The sequence below is a fragment of the Leucopleurus acutus genome, assembly GCF_964270905.1.
Source record: "Leucopleurus acutus genome assembly, chromosome: 4".
Taxonomy (NCBI): domain Eukaryota; kingdom Metazoa; phylum Chordata; class Mammalia; order Artiodactyla; family Delphinidae; genus Leucopleurus; species Leucopleurus acutus.
In genome coordinates, this window is record NC_139146.1 from 106,798,792 (window position 1) to 106,820,489 (window position 21,698).

The following is a 21,698-nucleotide window of genomic DNA, read 5'->3' on the forward strand; positions in this document are numbered from 1 at the left end:
TTGGATACTTCCTCCAAGACTTAACAAGAAGCAACAGAACTCAACTTTACTACCATCACTACCCCACCACTTCCAGGTTCAATCCTCTAGTCTTTAGAGAACTTTGGAGGGAAAAGGGGAATGCTATCACAGAAGCTGTTGGCCTTTTGGAAATAGCACTGTTTGTGGTAAGAGATTTTCCCCCTTTTACTTTTGAGAGGGGGGCAGGACAAGGTGTTCTTTTCTCCCCAAAGGTAAGTGAGGGAGAGAATCAAGAAAATAAAGAGATCAAGAACCCTGCAAGAAGGGGAAACTGAGAAACAATATACATAATAGTTAATATTGGGCTGACCAAAAAGGTCGTTCGGGTTTTTCTGCAAGATGTTACGGAAAAGCCCGAACGAACTTTTTGGCCAATGGAATACAAAGGATTCTGAGTCTGACTGCTTGCGTTTACCACCCAATCCACCACTTAATATTTGTGAGACACTAGGCAAACCTTGGTCAAATCATTTAACCTCTATGTTTCAATTCCCCTCTCTATAAAATGGGGATAATAACAATACATATTTCATAGGACTGTTGTGAGGCTTAACATGTATTACTACATATAAAGAAGTTAAAACAGATCTTGGCATATGCTAAGTGCTAAATAGGTACCAGTGATTATTATCATCATCATAACAATTATCACCAACATTATGCTGGCCACGCCTTGTGTGCAAACTCAACTTGGGGCTATCAGTTGCAATGAAGTTTAAGGAAAACATTCCTGGGAGAGCTTCACATATCCGCTTGGGTTGCAGGCATGTAGAAACATAGAAACTGATATGGGCTCCTGCTATATGACCCTTATAAGGTATGAATGAAAATATCCAACAAATCTATATTAGTAATCAGAACAGTAGGATACTGGCATGAAAACAGACACATAGACAAATGGAACAGAATTGAGAACCCCAAAATAAATCCACACATGTATGGTCAACTAATATTTGACAAGAGAGACAATAATACTCAGTGGAGAAAGGACAGTCTCTTCTGGATATTCACATGCAAAATAATGAAACTGGACCTCTACCTTACACCACTCACAAAAATTAATTTGAAATGGATTAAGGACCTAAACATAAGACCTAAAACCATAAAACTCTTAGAAGAAAACAGATGGGAAAAAACTCCTTGTAATTGGTCTTGACAATAATTTTTGGCTAAGACACCAAAAGCACTAGCAAAAAAAGAAAAAAAATCAACAACTGGGACTATATCAAACTAAAAAGGTTCTGCACAGCAAAAGAAACAGTTAGCAAAATGAAAGTGCAACTTATGAAATGGGAGGAAATATTCGTAAACCACATATCTGATAAAAGATTAATATATAAAATAAATAAGGAACTCATACAACTAAATAGCAGAAAAAAAATCTGATTTTAAAATGGGCAGAGGATTTGAATAGACATTTCTCCAAAGAAGGCATATAAATCACCAACAAGTACATGAAAAGGTGCTCAACATCACTAATCATCTGGGAAATGCAAATCAAAACCACAATGAGATATAACATCATACTTGCTGAAATGACTTATCAAAAAGACAAAAGACAACAAATACTGGTGAGGATGTGGAGAAAAGGGAAACCTGTTGTACTGTACGTGGGAATGTAAACTGATACAGTGGCTATGGAAAACAATATGAAGATTTTCAAATAATTAAAAACAGAACTACTCTACAACCCAGTAAGCCCACTTCTGGGTATATATCCGAAGGAAACTGAATCACTATCTCAAAGAGATATCTACACACCCATGTTCATTGCAGCATTATTCACAATAGCCAAGACGTGGAAATAACCTAAGTGTCCACACAGAGACAAATAAAGAAAATGTGATATATATATTAAACTTACACACCATTATATGCCAATTATTTCTCAATAAAGCCAAAAGGAAGAAAAAGAATATATCCAAAGTTTTTCTGACTTGGAGGGGGAGGCAAAGGACACTTGGGAAAAGTGTTAGCTTTATTTGTAACAGCCCAAAACTGGAAGCAACCTAAATGTCTATTAAAAAAACTGGATAGGGCTTCCCTGGTGGCGCAGTGGTTGAGAGTCCGCCTGTCGATGCAGGGGACACGGGTTCGTGCCCCAGTCTGGGAGGACCCCACATGCCGCGGAGCGGCTGGGCCCGTGAGCCATGGCCGCTGAGCCTGCACATCCACAGCCTGTGCTCCGCAACGCGAGAGGCCACAGCAGTGAGAGGCCCGCGTACCGCAAAAAAAAAAAAAAAACTGGATAAGCAAATTGTGGCATATCCATTACTCAGCAATAAAAGTGAATGAACTGTTGCGATACACAACAACGTGGATGAATCTCAAAATAATTGTTCTGTGCGAAAGTAGCCAGAAAAATTATCAAAAAGAGTGCATACTGTATGATCCCATATATTTTGTATATTTAAAATATTTAAATATATTATAAAATATATAATCATATATTTTTAAAGATTCTTTAAAAATATATTTTAATGTATGATATTAAATTTTATATTAAGTGTTACATATAAAATACATAATGTTTTAATATAAATAATTCTAGAAAATGCAAACAAATCTATAGTGATAGAAAGCAGATCAGTGATTGCCTGGGAAGGTAGGGACAGGGAGAAAAGGGAGGGAGAGTAGGATTACAAGGGCACATGAGGAAACTCTTAGGGAGGATGGATATGTTCACTATCTTGATGTAGTTATGAATTCAGGAGTGCACATATAAGTCAAAATTTATCATATTGTATGGTTAAATGTGTACAGTTCATTGTATACCAATTACATCTCAATAAAGCTGTTAAAAACATTCACATCTTCAGAATTCATTTTTTAAGCATGATGTTAGGTTTTCCTTGAATGTCCTTTATCAAGTTGAGGAAGTTCCCTTCTGTTCCCAGTTTGCTGAGAGTTTTTTTTTTTAATCAGTAATGGATATTGTATTTTTTCAAATGCTTTTTCTCTGTCTACTGGATGACCATATGATTTTCCTTTTTTAGTTTGTTAATATGGTAAATTACATTGATTTTAAACGTTAAACTAACCTTGCATTCCTGGGATAAACCCCACTTAATCATGATGTAATATCCTTCTGATAAATTGATAGATTCAACTTACTAAAATTTTGCTTAGAATTTCTCCATATATGTTCATAATGGATATTGGTTTGAAATGTTCTTTTCTTGTAATGTCTTTGCCTGGTTTTATCAGGATAATGCAGGCCCAATAGACTAAGATTAAAAGTATTTCCTCCTCCCCAATTTTCTGGAAGAGTGTAGAATTAGTATTATTTTTTTCTTTAAATGTTTGGCAGATTTCACCAGTAAAGCCATGGCCTAGAAATTCTTTCAAGGAAGCAAGCTGGGGCAATTGCAGAGGTCTCCTCATCTGTTTTCTGTTTCTCAGAGATCACTGTCCTTTGTTGCCTAATTTACAATGTCTTAAAAATCATTATTTCATAGATTTTGTCAGTTGTTCCAGGCAGGAGGGCAAATCTGGTCTCTATCATTCCATCTTGTTTGAATTAGATGCCAGAGGCTTGAAATTAACAAAAAGCAACACTACAACATTTTTCAATAAATACTACTTAAGATTACAGTATCTCTTTTTTTGGCAGCTATGTTACACTGTTGGCTTCTATTTGGCTTCTATCAGTTATACAGTCAACTAAACTTCTCTTTTAAAAATAAGTGTTTCCATAAAGTATGAGATAAAAGTTTTTAGACTGAACTAGAGGGTTTTTTTTAATAGACTACTTTTTACAACAGTTTCACAGGTTCACAGCAAATAAACCAAACATTTAATAATGGAAAATTACCAAAATTATTGAATCTTTTTAAAACCTTGTCAAGGTAAGGCAAAGAAAAATTTAATTACAGTAATTGGAAGCAATGATTGGGAGGAAAAAATGGTCTCATGTTTATTACTCATTAAACTATTTTCTGCTCTAAACTCTTCTCTACATCCAGTCTTACCCCCATAACTCATTGTCCACTCAGCAGTGATCTTTTCAAAAGGTAAATGAGATCATATCTGACTTAAAACCCTCTACTGGCTTCTTATTACACTTAGAATAAATTCAAACTCATTATCTTGCTTGATTTCCCACAACTCTCCCTTTCATTCATCATTCTCCAGCAGCTACTTCTGTGCAGGGCCTTTGTACTTTATAGTCCCTCTGCATGAAACACTTTCCATATCCTTGCATGGTTGGCCCCTCATCATCACTGAAGTCTCAAGTCAAATGTCATTGCCTCAGAGACAATTTCTCTGATTGCTAATCATCTTAACTACCAGTCACTGTCATATTACTCTATTTTATTTTCCTCATAGTATTTATCATTGTTCAAATATCTTATTTTGTTTACTTAGTATCTGTCTCCTCCTCATTAGAATAAAAGCTCCTTGAGAACTGCATTGTCTTGTTGCTCACTTCTGTTTCCAAGAACGAAGCACAGGACTGCCTAAAATATATTATTGAATAAAGGATGAATGGAGAACATCTTCACAAGGCATTGAAAACTGTGTCTAATTTTAAGTCCTCTAATACTATTCATCTCTTTTTTGGACAGGCTCCATAGTGTCAATGTCACTTTTTAAAGTGTAATGTCCAGATATGTATACAACTGTCCAAGTGTTATTTGACCAAGTACAAAACACAGCAGGAATATAACATTTTTCAATAAATGATACTTAAGATTATAGTATCTCTTTTTTGACAACTGTGTTACTCTATTGGCTTCTATTACATGTCAGTCAACTAAAATCTTCTTTCAAAAAATAAGTGTTTCTAGTCTTTTCTCTTGTCCGCCATCCTATGTGCGGTTGGATTTGCTCCTCGCCATGTCTTCTCACAAGACTTTCAGGATCAAGAGGTTCCTGGCCAAGAAACAAAAGCAGAATCGTCCCATTCCCCAGTGGATTCAAATAAAAACTGGTAATAAAATCAGGTACAACTCTAAGAGAAGACATTGGAGAAGAACCAAGCTGGGTCTATAAGGAGCCTCACATATGAAGTGGCCCACACTTATGCTATCAAGGTCAACTGTATCTTACCGCATCAGGACATCATTAGTGTCTAGAACAGCTGCCTGTGTTTGATGCTCTCTCCTCTTTTCTTGATCTTTCCTCACCACTGCTCACTGTGTAGCTCAGTAATAAATATGTGAACCTTTTGTTGGAAAAAAAATAATAAGTGTTTCTATAAAGTAATAACTTCCTCATACTTGAACAGTTGGGATTTGGGTGTGAGATTTAGCATTAGTCCCTAAGTTTTCTCTTACTAAACTCAGACCAACATTACAACCTATTAGATTCTTTTTGAGTCCAGATTTTGAAACCTGGCACATCAGTTATTTCTCTTAGCTCCACAGCATCTACAAACTTAATATACATGCCATCAGAATCCTCATTTAAGTCAGTAATAAAAATTACGGTACAGTGGCATAGTGCTGAAGATAGACTTCTATGGCATACATCTAAAGTCCCCCTCCAAGCTAACAACAATTCATTAATAAGCACATTTTGGGTATAGTAGTTCATTTCAAGTTAACCCATACTATCAAGTTAATACCATACTATCACACAGACTGTAATTCTCCATTTCATCCATAAGGAGAGCATGAATACTTACCATAAGTAATCAATCTCTCCTTAGCCTCTATCTTTAATATCATGTGATTTCTCTCCTTGAAAGTCTTCCATAATATAAAAGGATCCTTGATATCCTGGCAGTTTTCCAGTTAAACACTTAAAAGGATGGTATTTTTTAATAGCCTTCTTGGCTTTAAATCCAAGAAGTAGCTCAACACTCTTGATTTTCCTTCTAATGGATTAAATTCTACATTTAGTATTAACAATTCACTGCTCCAATTTGCCCTTGAACTTTATATGAAAAACTGGTTTTGGTAGTAAATAGTATTGCCCAAATCAGCTCCAAAATATAACTTCTAAAATATGTTACAGACTCATCAGAAACAAAGCCTTTACACCTTCTCTCTATATATCTATTTTCTATACCTTTGAGACACTAGACAATACAAAAGTAATTTTTGAATTAACATAGGAAAATAAACTGAGGGAAGATCATGTTAGCACTGGAGGAAAGATCCAAGAATCATTAACTGCAAAAATGATCTCCAAGAGAAGCAAGATAAAGTGGAAAATTCTGGGGACTTCCCTGGTGCTCCAGTGGTAAAGCATCCACCTTCCAACACAGGGGATGCAGGTTCCATCCCTGGTCGGGGAACTAAGATCCCACGCGCCGTGGGGCAACTAAACCCACACCTCACAGCTACTGAGCTCCCACTCCTCAACAAGAGAGCCCGTGTGCCTCAACAAAGATCCCATGTGCTGCAACCAGACGCAGCCAAAAAAAAAGTGGAAAATTCGTTGTGTATTTAAAAATAGTATAATAAATATATAATTGTTACCAATTAATTTTAAACATCCTAGAAGCCCCAAAACATCCTATAGTCATTCAAAGTTCCACAAATCCATTGTACGTAAAGTTACTCACAAAGATTAAAGAGGGAGTTTTTCTATGACAAATGCAAGCTAAAGCCCTTGATCTACTGGTAATCTATTTCTCTCCTGGAAGGGGAGATCCTTCCTGGCTGGGTTGGTCTGGACTTCCCAAAACACCTGTAGAGCACTCTCCTTCCAATTCCACAAAAGCAAATATAACTTATTGAGAATCATTATCAAAAAAATTTTAAAGATATGCTTAATAATGGTAAGAAGTAAACAAGCAATTACAATTGGATTTGTAATGTTTTATTTCTTGAATCAAGTAGTAGTATATGGGTGTTTGTTATATTATCCTTTACAACTTATATATTCATAATAAATTAAAGATAATTCAGTCAGTATCAAAGACCAATTAGCACTCCAAACAGTGCATGCCTATCCCTTCCCTTTCAGAATCTTAACCCTGGATCTATTTTGTAGATTAAGAATTAAATGATGGCCTCACATTTTGCATATTATTACAGGTTAAGCAAATGTTTAGAATTAAGGGCAGAATTAAGAATACTAAATTTATTTCCAAAATTAATTTCTAATCTTTAAAAGTCTATATAAATGCATTTTAATGATTATACATTTATGCAAACTATTTTGTGTTCCTCTTTGTCACTTGTATATTTTATACACCAATTTCCAAAAATTGATATAGAACACATGTTAACCTTTGAAGTAGTTATGTAATATTCCATAATGTCGATATACTATGGTTTGTCACATAGTCTCTACTACCCCATTTGGAGTTATTTCATTTACTATTATAGGCATACGTCAGAGATATTGCAGGTTTGGTCCCAGACCACTGCAATAAAGTGAATATTGCAATAAAGTGAGTCATATGAATGTTTTGGTTTCCCAGTGCATATAAAAGTTATGTTTATACTATAGTCTATTTAGTGTGCAATAACATTATGTCTAAAAAAAAAAGTACTAACCTTAATTTAAAAGTACTTTAGGGACTTCCTGGTGGTCCAGTGGTTAAGATGAGCATGGGTTCAATCCCTGCTCAGGGAACTAAGATCCCACATGCCATGTGGTGTGGCCAGAAAAATTTTTTTTAAAAAAGTACTTTATGCTAAAAAAAAAAATACTAAACATCATTTGAGCCTTCAGCAAGTTGTAATTTTGCTGGTGGAGAGTTTGAAATAGTCAAAGAATTATCAAAATGTGACACAAAGACATAAAATGAGCAAACATTGTTGGCACCAATAGACTTGCTCAAATGCAGGGTTACCACAAACCTTTAATTTGTAGAAAACACAAGCAAAGTGTAATAAAACAAGGTATGCCTATATATCAAAAATTACTTTTCAAAAAATGTATGTTGCCAACCTAATATGTATTTAATATGTTGTATCCTTGGTGCTAAGATACAGCTGACCGTGACTAACCTGTCCCTGCCTTCCCAGAGATTATACTCTAGTGGAGAAGACAGATGAGAAAAATAAATAAAACAATCACAGTTTGCAATAAATGCAATGAAGCAGATAAAGTACAGTCTGCCCTCCACATCCACAGGTTCCACATCCGCAATCTGCAGACCCATTTTATATAAATCCCATTTCATATAAGGGACTTGAGCATCCACAGATTTTGGTATCCCCAGGGGGTCCTGGAACCAATCCCCCACGGATACCAGAGGACAACTGTAGTGTGACAGAGAGCATCTGGGGTAGGGTTGATGTAGCCTACTTTAGAAGACATACTCTGGAAAGGGCTCTCTGAAGAGGTAACATCTAAGCTGAAACAGGAGCAAGTGAGAAGAAGCCTGAACTAGCTTTCTATGCTGCTATAACAAATTATCATAAATTGAGTGGCTTAAAACAACACAAATGAATTACCTCACAGATCTTTAAGTCAGAAGTCTGGGTAAACTAATTCCTCTGCTCTGATTTCACAATGTGGAAACCTAGGTGTCAGCCAGCCTGAGTCTTAACTTATCTTGAGGCTCTGGTAGAGAATCTACTGACAAGTTCATTCAAGTTGTTGGTTGAATTCAGTCCCTTGCACTTTTAAAGCTGAGGTCCCCATTCCCTTGCCTGCTCTCAGCTGAAGTTTGTTCTCAGCTTCTAGATGCTGACAACACTCCCTGACTAGTGGCCCCCTTGATCTTCAAAGTTAGCAACAGTGAGTCAAGTCCTTCTCAAGCTTCAAATGTCTCTAACCTGGGCTTTTGCCATATCTCTCCTGCTTCCAGCTAGGGAAAGTTCTCTGCTTTTAGGGACTCATGTGATTCCATTGGGCCCAGCCAGATAATTGAGGATAATCTCCCCATTGTAAGGCCAATACCTTTAATCACATTTGAAAGTCTCTTTTGCTATGTAATGGGTAACAGATTCCAGGTGCTAGGGACTAGGGCATGAACATTTTTGAGGGGACATTATTCTGCCTTCCACAGACTCAGACAAACACTATCCCAAGAAGAAAGGAAACAGCAAGTATAAGGCCTAAGATAGGAAAGAGCTTGGCCTGCCCAGGACAATAGCAAAAAACAAACAAACAAAAAGAACCCTGGAGCTACAGCAAAATGATGAAAGGGAAAACCATAGTAATGACAACATGCACTTCTTTATATTGATAAGAGTAACTTTTTTCTCATTTAAATTGTACAAGTTTAGAATCTATTTTGAATTTTTCAATCAATCTTAGTCATTCTAAAGCTAACAGTAGAGCATTTAGCCTCGTAACTTCTAGTCTCTTTCACTTCCCACAAAACCAAAAGTCATCAATAGTATTTTTTTCACATCTGTATGGAGAAATTTCTTCTGACATTTTTTAACCCTAAACATTTTGGTTCTTGCATACAGAATTCCTCCAATCACGGCATATGTAAAATTTATATGTAGATATCAGGAGGCAAAAACTAAATTTAAAAAGAATTCAAACTATGAGAAAGAAATTTCATCCTCAACTCTTTTAAAAATTAAAACAAACAAAAAACTGAATTATCTTTCTTTCCCAATGGCTTTCCACATAGACTTTCAGGGTAGTGTTTTGTGGTTAAATGTTTATAAGGAGAATTGCACCTGTGTTGTAGTCTGTTTTTAAATAAACTTGCACCTGCAGTGGCTTTTCACAGAATTGCTATTTGGGATACTACATATTAGTCATTTGACCATTATACAGAGCTCTTCCCTCTCACCACACTACCTTCTGGGCTGGTCCTAATTTACAAACAGCCTATCTCCAAAAATTCATTTGAAAAACAACGGTTTAGGTTTCATGATAATTTTTGAGACACAATAATAAACAAGGTTTCCAGGAAACCCCTCAAACAACAAAATACTCCTTCCAATCCATTAACTCCAGTGGTCTGGTCCCTTGCTGCTTTAAGGCAATTCTAATTTATTTTCAAAGGAGGCCTCTGCTCTAGTCAAATATGTCTGCTTTCCTTTTCCTATATATGATTTGCTAACTCCTGTTTCAGAATCTTTTTTACACTGTTATTTCCTCACCATAAATTTCGTTTTACTTCCTGCCAATCTTTGTCAAAAATCCTAAAATTTTTTAAACTTATTTTAGTAAGTCTTCCCTGCTTCATGTCATCCCATTCTGTTCACTCCATTACTCTGTTTCTTCATTGCTAATAAATTCATCTTATATCTCTTTATATCATTTTACACAAGTTGGCATATTACTTTCCATTTTTATCACTCTTCTTCATATGTGTACAATTTATCTCATACTAAATTAACACTTTCAAGGGACCTCCCTGGTGGTGCAATGGTTAAGACTCTGTGTTCCCAATGCAGGGCGTCCGGGTTCAATCCCTGGTCAGGGAACCAGATCCCACATGCATGCTGTAACTAAGAGTTCACAGGCCACAACTAAGGAGCCCACCTGCCACAACTAAGGAGCCCACATGCCATAAGTAAGGAGCCAGCAAGCTGCAACTAAGACCCAGTGCAACTAAATAAATAAATAAATATTTTTAAAATAAAATAAATAATAAATTAACACTTTCTAATAAAAACAAAAATAAACAAATGGGACCTGATGAAACTTAAAAGCTTTTGCACAGGAAAGGAAACCATAAACAAGAAGAAAAGACAACCCTGAGAATGGGAGAAAATATTTGCAAACAAAGCAACTGACAAAGGATTAATCTCCAAAATATACAAGCAGCTCATGCAGCTCAATATCAAAATAACAAACAATCCAATCCAAAAATGGGCAGAAGACCTAAATAGACATTTCTCCAAAGAAGATATACAGATTGCCAACAAACACATAAAAGGATGCTCAACATCACTAATCATTAGAGAAATGAAAATCAAAACTACAATGAGGTATCACCTTACACCGGTCAGAATGGCCATCATCAAAAAATCTACAAACAATAAATGCTGGAGAGGGTGTGGAGAAAAGGGAACCCTCTTGCACTGCTGGTGGGAATGTAAATTGATACAGCCACTATAGAGAACAGTATAAAGGTTCCTTTAAAAACTAAAAAATAGAACTACCATATGACCCAGCAATCCCACTCCTGGCATATACCCTGAGAAAACAACAATTCAAAAAGAGTCATTTACCAAAGAAGACATACAGGTGGCCAAGAAGCACATGGAAAGCTGCTCAACATCACTAATTATCAGAGAAATGGAAATCAAAACTACAACGAGGTATCACCTCACACCAGTTAGAATGGGCATCATCAGAAAATGTACAAACAACAAATGCTGAAGAGGGTGTGGAGAAAAGGGAACCTTCTTGCACTGTTGGTGGGAATGTAAATTGATATAGCCACTATGGAGAACAGTATGGAGGTTCCTTAAAAAACTAAAAATAGAATTACCATATGACCCAGCAATCCCACTACTGGGCATATGCCCACAGAAAACCGTAATTCAAAAAGACACATGCACCCCAATGTTCACTGCAGCACTATTTACAATAGTCAGGACATGGAAGCAACCTAAATGTCCATTGACAGACGAATGGATAAAGAAGTTGTGGTACGTATATACGATGGAATATCACTCAGCCATAAAAAGGAACACAATTGGTTCATTTGTAGAGATGTGGATGGATCTAGAGACTGTCATACAGAGTGAAGTAAGTCAGAAAGAGAAAAACAAATATCGTATATTAACGCATATATGTGGAACCTAGAAAAATGGTACAGATGAATCGGTTTGCAGGGCAGAAATTGAGACACAGATGAAGAGAACAAACGTATGGACACCAAGGGGGGAAAGTGGCGGGTGGTGGTGGTGGTGTGATGAATTGAGAGATTGGGATTGACATATATACATTAATATGTATAAAATGGATAACTAATAAGAACCTGCTGTATAAAAAAATAAATCAAATTCAAAAAAAATTTTTTTTAAAAGAGTCATGTACCACAATGTTCATTGCAGCACTATTTACAATAGCCAGGGTATGCAAGCAACCTAAGTGTCCACTGACAGATAAATGGATAAAGAAGATGTGGCACATATATATATATATATATATATATATATACAATGGAATATTACTTAGCCATAAAAAGAAAGAAACGAAATTGAGTTATTTGTAGTGAGGTGGATGGACCTAGAGTCTGTCATACAGAGTGAAGTAAGTCAGAAAGAGAAAAACAAATACCATATGCTGACACATATATATGGAATCTAAAAATAAAAACAGTTCTGATGAACCTAGGGGCAGGACAGGAATAAAGACGCAGACGTAGAGAATGGACTTGGGAATGGGAGAGGGGGAAGGGTAAGCGGGGAAGAAGTGAGAGAGTGGCATGGACATATATACACTACCAAATGTAAAATAGCTAGCGGGAAGCAGCCGCATAGCACAGGGAGATCAGCTCGGTGCTTTGTGACCACCTAGAAGGGTGGGATAGGGAGGGTGGGAGGGAGACACAAGAGGGAGGGGAGGGCTTCCCTGGTGGCGCAGTGGTTGAGAGTCTGCCTGCCGATGCAGGGGACGCGGGTTCGTGCCCCGGTCCGGGAAGATCCCACATGCCGCGGAGCGGCTGGGCCCGTGAGCCATGGCCGCTAAGCCTGCGCATCCGGAGCCTGTGCTCCGCAACGGAGAGGCATAGCTGATTCACTTTGTTATACAGCAGAAACTAACACACATTGTAAAGCAATTATACTCCAATAAAGATGTTTAAAAAAAGTAAAAATAAATAAACACTTTCTAGATGCAGAGAGGGGTTCATAAGGAGCAGTAGCAATTGGCACCCCATTAAAAGGATATAAGGAAGTACCAAAACGGAATTATAAAGACTCAGTTAGGAAAATGGTTAAGAAAGTAAAATTTTTCTTGTTCCTAACTCTTTTACTCAGTTTTTACATCATATTTAAGTGCCATACTAAGTCTGTTTTCCCCAATAACAAGGAGAAAGCATAAATCCATAGTGAGGAATATCCAAAGAAATTTTTTTAAATATCTGACGCATTCTTTCAAGACTATTATATAATTCTTTTGTATTTCTCTCAGAGTTTCAAATAAGTTGCTTTGGCCCAAAATATGTGCAATAATTGATTATTCCCGGCTAATTTTTTTATAGCACCAATGTTTATTACAGCAGCAATAGGAAATTAATATAGCTATTTTTTGGCTCATAATTTCCTCATATAATTGGAGGCAACCACATATTTTTATTTTAAAAATTTAAAAATAAATTTTAAATTTATTTTCTCTTTATGATACTGAAATAAAGTTGCCATTATAGCAAATGTGTATATGTGGCCTGCAAGACCAATGCTGCTTACCTGGCCCTTAATTCAAATGATCATTCATTCATTTTTTCTTTCTCTCAAGTATCTATTGGCATCAACTCTATGTGGCAGGGATACAAGTGAACAAAATAGGTAAGACCCTTGATCAAATGGGTTTACATGATGACAAGTACAAAGTGCGATAGGAGCACAGATGTTGGGTGAGAGGTAGGCAGGGTCAAGGAAAGGTTCCCAGAGGAAGCAATATCTACGCTGAGATTGAAAGATGAGTAGAAGTAGGGCAAAAATGGGAGGACTATGGTCTAGGAATAAATAAAACACTGACAATTTGGAGTTGAGAGAAAACATGACTATTGAAGGAAATGAAAGTTCAGTACGGCAGTATGAGTCCAGAGACTATATATTTCATATGTTTCAACACACTTACCCTTAAGCACCTACTACAGTGCTGTGTGCTGTGCAAAATTAAAATAGTTTACATGGATGTAAACTTAGCATTATTGTATGATATGGTTGTAGAGTAATGATTTTGTATAGATAACTATATTATACTTGATTATTAAATATCTTCATTCAATTCAGCTCTTTAGCAACATGAAACAAATTTTAAATATAACATCACAATATTATCAGTGATTTATACTTATATGAAAGGAAACAAGTAATGTGTTCACTGTTACTTTAAATATTGCATAATAGAACATTAATTGTACAGTTAGTAATCACAACGTGAAGTAATGCTCTGATACGGCAATCAGTGTAAACAAAAATAAGTTGAAGTAAACAAAGTAATTTATAGTGAATAATTTTACCAAAATCATAGAAGAAAAAAAACAACACAGAATAAACCTGCCCAAAAATAATCAATGAAGGAACAATAGATCAATCTCTGAATGATATCCTCTAATTATACTTTATGACTATATTTGCCTGTACTCTGAACAAATCTACTCAATTCATGCTTTCCCAGGCCCTAAAATAAAACTGGAGAGATGCAATATGGCTGATGCCTCCTGATTCTCCTATTTTTCTGCCATTATATTGGCTGAAATTGATACCATATCTCTGAGTAATCTTAGTCTATAAATCTGAGGGTTCAAGTTTTTTCAGTACGTATTGAAACAGAAATGCATATGTCTCTGGGCATAAGTTTTTCATTGTGATAAAATGTAGACTAAGAGACAGTATAATAAAATAGTTTTAAAAAAATAACTTCAGATTGAGACAGACTTAGGTTTAACAACCAGTTATATAACCTCAGGCAAATTACTTCACATCTCTGAGCCTCATCTGTGAAAAGAGGATAATAATGGTACCCTCATCATAGATATATTGTGAGAATTAAATATGATAATATACTTAAGACACCTAGTAGAGTGCCTGATATGTAATTAGTATCTCCCCAAATATTCAATGTTATTGACAACAGCAAGTAGAGAAAGCCCAGACAGGGACTAAAACTTCTGAACATGATAAAAATGAGAGATGAGCACACATGAAAGCTTTATTCAGATGTATTTTTTGTTATTGTTGTTTTTAGTAATTTTTCATGGCTTAGTTTTACAGGGTAAGTTTAGAGGTCTTAAACTTGAATAGGTTTAAAATTACATACTTAATTGCATGTAGCTCATTTATTAATCCAAACCTTTTAAATTTCACACTTGATGATAGTCTTATAACTGTAGTGGCAGGCAGGTAGTATATCCCTTCTGTTCGACTAATTCATGCATGCTAGCTACTTACGTAAAAACAACTCCAAACCATATTTTGTTTTTTAGTTAAATAGCAAATATAGTCTCATGTTCCAGCTAAATGAGGAAGACACCCAAATCTCTTGCTCTAGTTCATATTCTCCCCCCAAGCTTCAGAACCATATATCCTACTGTCTAGAAGAGATTAGACACTTAAACCCCTTCACAGACACCTCAAAGGCACAATGTCCAAAACTTATTTTTCTGTTTCCTCACCCCTGCTAACCTCTTTCCTCCTGAGTTTTCTTAGTGGAGGGTACCATCATCCACTCAGTTGTCCAAGAAAACCTGTGAGTCACTTTAACTCCTCACCTCCTCATCCTTAATCAGACACTGAGTCCTGTAATACCATCGCTTAAATAGCTGTTAATCTGTGTACTTCTTATATTTTTGTTTCCAGGGCCCTAGTTGAGACACTAAAATTCTTCACCTAGATGACTGTAACAGTCTCACACTAACTTCCTCTCTATAATCTTACCTCTTCGCGTCAATCCTCTAATCTTGTCCTGTTTAAAACCCCCCAATGGTTCCCCTTTGCTCCTAGCATAAAGTCTAAGTTATCTCTTAATATCAAAAATAGATATAGATCAGTCACATTTTCAGACTCATTAAATTTTTAAGTTATTTTTACTAACTTCTAATACCTTATTGAAATTTAAGAGAACTCAATTTAACTCTCATTATTTGATTAGCTATTTATCAGTACTTACTATGTAACTGTATCAGATATTATAAAGGTTACAGAGATGAATGGTGATATATCTGGCAGAAAATATAAAACAAGTATATAAATAGTCTCAACACAATGGGGAAAATGTTTTAAAATCCCAAAATAGGACCTACATACACATTTTTCCAAAGAATTCATACAGATGGCCAACAGGCATATGAAAGGATTCTCAACATCGCTAATTATTAGAGAAATGCAAATCAAAACCACAATTAGGTGTCACCTCACACCAGTCAGAATGGCTACCATCAAAAAGTTTACAAATAAATGCTGGAGAGGGTGTGGAGAAAAGGGAACACTGTAGGTAGGAATGTAAATTGAGGTAGCCACCATGGAAAACAGTATGGAGGTTCCTAAAAAAACTAAAAATAGAGCTACCATTTGATCCAGCAATCCCACTCCTGGGTATATACCCAGAAAAGATGAACACTCTAATTTGAAAAGATACATGCACCCCAATGTTCATACCAGCACTACTTAACAATAGCCAAGACACGGAAACAACCCAAGTGCCCATCAGCAGACAACTGGCTTAAGAAGATGTGGTGTGTGGTGTGGTGTGGTGTGGTGTGGTGTGTGTGTGTGTGTGTGTGTGTGTGTGTGTGTGTGTAGACACACCCACAGTGGAATAGTATGCAGCCATAAAAAAGAATGAAATATTCCCATTTGCAGCAACATGGATGGACCTAGAGAATGTTACACGTAGTGAAGTGAGTCAGACAGAGACATACAAATACTATATGACATCACTTGTATGTAGAATCTAAAAAATAATACAAATGAATCTATATACAAAACAGAAACAGACTCACAGACATAGAAAGCAAGCTTATGGTTACCAAAGGGGAGAGGGAAAGAGGGACAAATTAGTAGTATGGGATTAACAGATACAAACGACTATAAATAAAAGAGATAAGCAATAAGGATTTACCGCATGGTACAAGGAATTATATTCAATATCTTGTACTAACATATAATGGAATATAATCTGAAAAAAATAACTGAATCACTTTGCTGTATACATGAAACTAACACAATAATGTAAGTCAACTATACTACCATTTAAAAAAAAAGTCCTAACATAGGAAGAGTTAAAGGGCTATTAGATGCCAAAGAAAGGAAACATCAGAGAATACAGCCTTGAGAAGATATGATTTTAGCTGGGCCTTGAAGGCCATCTAAGAATTGAGATGTGGGGCAGCATAAGCAAAGGCCAAGGGAAGGAAATCTTAAAAAGAGAAAAAGAACAATGTGCATTTTAGTTTTAACTACAATGTAGAGTTCCTCAATGAAAGTAGTAGGACAGCAGCTAGAAAAATAAGTTGGGGCCAGATATAGGCAGGCCATGAATATTAGGATAAGAGGGCTTTATACTGTAGAGAATGAGGGCTGACTAAAGAGAAAAAAATTACATGAACTGTTTCAAAAGACCTTCACCATCAAAGTACAATTATCACTGAATCAAGTTATATGTATAATTGTATCTACAAGGTTCCTCATGACAAGAAAAAACAAAAAGGGGTTAAAATAATGTTTAGAAAATAATTGTGCAGTATTTAGTTGAATTAGAGTTTGGAAGAGAAAGTAGTGTCACAATTTCATTAAATTCTTCATTTTGTAATTAAAACTACCAAACCTAGTCATTTTTAATTAAAAGCTTACAAGGGTTCGTATGTTTATCTCATATTTCAGTATAAGTTCTATATTTTACTTCCAAATCACGTTTAGGATTTTTGTGTCTTTAAATAGATACACACCCTAGTTGCAAAAAGAATCAATAACTTACTGGTTTCAGAGTAAGTGGTTTCTGACAGAAATGAAAGCAGATGGCAACTATGCTTCATCTTTTCTATTTTCTTTCTTACACCTAAAAATAATCCTTCTTTTTTTGTACCTAAAAGTAGTTCAAGGAGTTTCCGTGAGGTATATTAAATTATCTAAATAGGTTGATCATTTTTAACACCAAAAATACATCTTCCCATTATTACTCTCATATCAAATTATTTTAACTATTATTACTTCTTCTGAACATTAAACAAAAAAAAACACTACTTCTTTGACAAATTCAGTCATCATAACCTAGTCTGTGACACTGGGATGAAAGGCAAATACACATTTAATTATTAGCTTAAGTTCACAAAAGCCATATATCAAATATTTCAGTTTTTAAATGTTACTTAAAAAAAAAACAAAAAACAAACCTGTGCTGATGACCAGAGCAGTACAAAAGACATTGCAATTCATCGTTAAAGGCTACTATTTTGTATGCTGACACTGCGTTTAGAAACATATTTTCTCAAATACTGGCCTAGATTCTAGGGATTTAAAAAATAACAGCTTGGATCCAGCCTTAATGGGGCTTATACACTTAATGGAGGGAAAGCAGTAAGTATAAATAGAGATCTGAAGCATGGAAATGCAAAAGAGGAAGTTCTTCATCCTGTCTGAGGAGACAAGGAAAGGCTTTTAAGGTGACATTTAAAATTAGTTTTGGAATTCCCTGGTGGTCCAATGGTTAAGACTCCGAGGTTCCAATTCAGGGGACACGGGATGGATCCCTGTTCAGGAAATTAAGCTCCCACGTGGCCAAAAAAAAAAAAAACTAGCCTTAAATGATGAGTAAGAATTCTCTAGAAAGCATAGAAGAAAACAACGTGTAAAGGAAAGGCAGCAAGAAAAAGCATAGCCTGTACCAGGTTAAGGAGGAACCTGGTAGATACAATTATTTTTATATTAATTATTGATACAATGATAACTGTAGTTTTGATGGTGAAGCTTTTTGAAACACAACCCACATAAATTTTTTTTCTAGTCAGCCCTCAGTTGCTATACAATAAAGGCTTTAGCTCTTAGCCTAATATTTACATCTATTGTACATATGTTGTGTACATATACAAGGCTATGCCGTACATAGTAGCAGTGAGAGTGTCGTAGGAGGTAAAGCTTAAGCTGTATGCAGGAGTCAGGTCATAAGGAATATAAACTTGATCCTATAGATGTTGGGAAGCTTTTAAAGGACTTTAAGTTAGAGACGTATATGGTCATTTTTTGTTTGCTTATTTGTTTTGTTTTTTGTTTTGTTTTTCTTATTTTTAATTGAACCTCAGATGCAAACAGTTAATCATTCTCCTCAGTTCCTGGCACATTATCATTATTGGTCCATGGAAAGTATTGATACCTCTCCTATTTCCTCTAATCTCCAAGCCTCATCCCATTCTTTGCTCCTCCATAAGCAATTGTTCTTTTGTATTTAATGCACATTATTTTGTTTGTATATGTTCTTACAAAATGTGTGCTGCTGTATTGTTGTACACATTGTATTACATATCTCATTTTTTTTACTTTTGTTCTTAAGCACATTGCTTTTAAGATCCATTCATGTTGATATGTGGATATATGATCCACTTTCCAATTATTACATAGTTAAGATGACCATATACTTTATCATCTAAATCATAAAAGTAAAAGGGTTGCTATTAATAATTACACTAGAATAACAAGTTCAACAAGACTGTACTAAGCAAACTAAGCTGTATGGTCACTTTATGCTCCTAAATTCCATGCTGTTCACCCATGACATTTATTGATCTGCTCTTCCAGGGATGGACATCCAGGTTGTCTCCAACACCCTGCTATCAATAATAGCTTTTCAAACAGCCTCATACAGGTCCCATTATGGACCTGTGTGAGAATTTAACCAAAAAGATGTCTGTAGTGATTTGCAACTTTTTTACATAAGGAATTATGAGAACACTGAAAAGATGAGCAAAGAAAGAGAGGAGGAAATCGCAAAGCAACGTTTGGGGAATAAAGAGTGGTAGAGCATTTAAGTTAGAATGGAAGATTTTAGTAGGGAGGTAATGAAAGGTATGGCGAGAAAGGTTGCTTTGAGGCAAAACTGTGGGAGGGCCATGTATGTTGTGAACTTTATCTTGACAGTAATGGAGAGTCATTGAAGCATTTTGAGCAAGGGTGTGGGATGAGGGAAATGGTATTCTAGGAAGATTTACCTGATGATGCTGAATCAAATGTATAGCAGAGACTGGAAATGAAAAGACCTATTAAGGGAATATTTGAAAGCCAATATAGTACAGTAGTTAGCTATAGTATAGTGTGAATTCCAAAGCCAGACTGTCTGGGTTCAAATCTAGTTCTACCATTTACCAGTCTTAAGACCTTGTTTAAACTCCATGTGCCTCAGTTTCCTAAATTAGAGATTATCATAGTACTTCCTCATAGAGTTAAATGTCAAGAGCTTATAACAGTACTGGAACATAATAACTACTCTCAATTTTAGCTATTATTATTGCTGCAAGTCCAGAAGAAACTGAGATCACTTTAAGCTAATCTGGTGGTAGAATATCTTAAACAACTTGAACTCATGCCCTGAAGAAAGTATCCTAATATCACCTAGTGTGTCATTCATGAACCCCACCTCTACAGTAAGAAAATCCTACAACAGGCTTAGAATAAGGCAAAAAGGGTATTCTAAAAAAAACGAAAAAAAAGAAAAGAAACCTGTTGGCTCTCATTATGTGTAGTGTGCTAACTCCTGAGCAGGCATCACAATAATGTAATAAAGATTCAAGTTGATAATACATTATAGTTGCCACAAAAATAATGGTTAAATGTTATTTAATATTTGTGCATTTTCTCTGGGGACTCTGTTTTTCTTTTTAATTGGCATAGGCTTATAATATAATAAAGCATTAATCTGTCTTTCCAGCAATAAATTTTTTTTTTTTTTTTTTTTTTTTGGCGGTGCGGCATGCTGGATCTTAGTTCCCCAAACAGGTATCAAACCCGCGCCCCCTGCAGTGGAAGTGATCAGTCCCAACCACTGGACCACCAGGTAAGTCACGGCAATACAAATTTTTAAGAAAACTATTTCCTCAACAAATGCCAAATAATTCCAAGATTAGGCTATGGAAGATTAGACTATGGGAGCTGCTGGAATGGAAGAACTAACTTCTGAACTGTTCATCAAAAAGATCTGAGAACGTTAGAATACAACACTCTCTGAATATGCACTGGTTACTGCAACTTTATTTTAAATAGTTAGGAAATGTAATGTATAGTATAAACCAAATAATATTAGAGGAATGTGATCATTCCATTAAAAATATCCAAAATATTTTTCTACCTTCTCTATAACAGTATACGCATTTTGTTAAGTATGACTACAAATTCTCAAATAATTAGCAATAAAAATGAACAGAAAAATTGAGATTTACATGCCTAAGTAAAACTTAATGCTTACATATAATGTAAATTTAATACATTTAAAGCATGGATCTAATCACAGTCCCAGCTTAAATGCAACATTCTTTAAGCAACATTTCCAGAACAAAATCCAGAGACGATCTCTCACCTCTGATCTCTCACAGCGCTGGGTTTACCTCACACTGCCTTGTATTTTAGTATAATCTGTATGCATGTCTTCTTTTCTACCTGATTAGAAGAGACGGTGGCTAATTCACCTTTAGATCTACTACAGCATGTAGCATTCTGCTACAATTAATAAGCAGTTAATATTTGAATGACAAAACCTATTAAAATTTACATTCAAAAATGAATTCTGGGGCTTCCCTGGTGGCGCAGTGGTTGGGAGTCCGCCTGCCGATGCAGGGGACACGGGTTCGTATCCGGAAAGATCCCACATGCCGCGGAGTGGCTGGGCCCGTGAGCCATGGCCGCTGAGCCTGCGTGCCCGGAGCCTGTGCTCCGCAACGGGAGAGGCCACGACAGTGAGAGGCCCGCGTACCGCAAAAAAAAAAAAAAAAAAAGAATTCTGGGCTTACCATCAGAACATAAGACTTTTACCCACACCTTTTCTATTGTTTAAATTGTATTTCCTAAAATCTTGTAAAGGTTTTTTAATGCTTAAGATAACTTTTAACACTTTAAAAATATTTAGTTCAAAATACCATTTTTCTAAAAAATTGTACTATTTTTCATAACCTAATGACACTGCACTTTCTGCAAAGAACT

At 35.7% G+C, this 21,698-nt stretch overlaps 2 protein-coding genes across 2 annotated transcripts in view; one reads left to right on the forward strand and one right to left on the reverse strand.

Annotated features, from left to right (window-relative positions):
• JCHAIN (joining chain of multimeric IgA and IgM) overlaps nt 1–21,698 on the reverse strand; it is a 35,024-nt gene that overhangs the window by 11,779 nt on the left and 1,547 nt on the right. The gene's annotated exons all lie outside the window — the stretch shown is intronic.
• LOC309961260 (large ribosomal subunit protein eL39-like) lies at nt 2,642–5,504 on the forward strand. The gene has a single exon (XM_082838337.1). The coding sequence runs from the start codon at nt 4,861–4,863 to the stop codon at nt 5,014–5,016; it is 156 nt and encodes a 51-aa protein (XP_082694463.1). The 5' UTR covers nt 2,642–4,860; the 3' UTR covers nt 5,017–5,504.

Coding starts and splice junctions, on each gene's coding strand:
- LOC309961260 (XM_082838337.1), top strand. CDS start 4,861: ATGTCTTCTCACAAGACTTTCAGGATCAAGAGGTTCCTGGCCAAGAAA.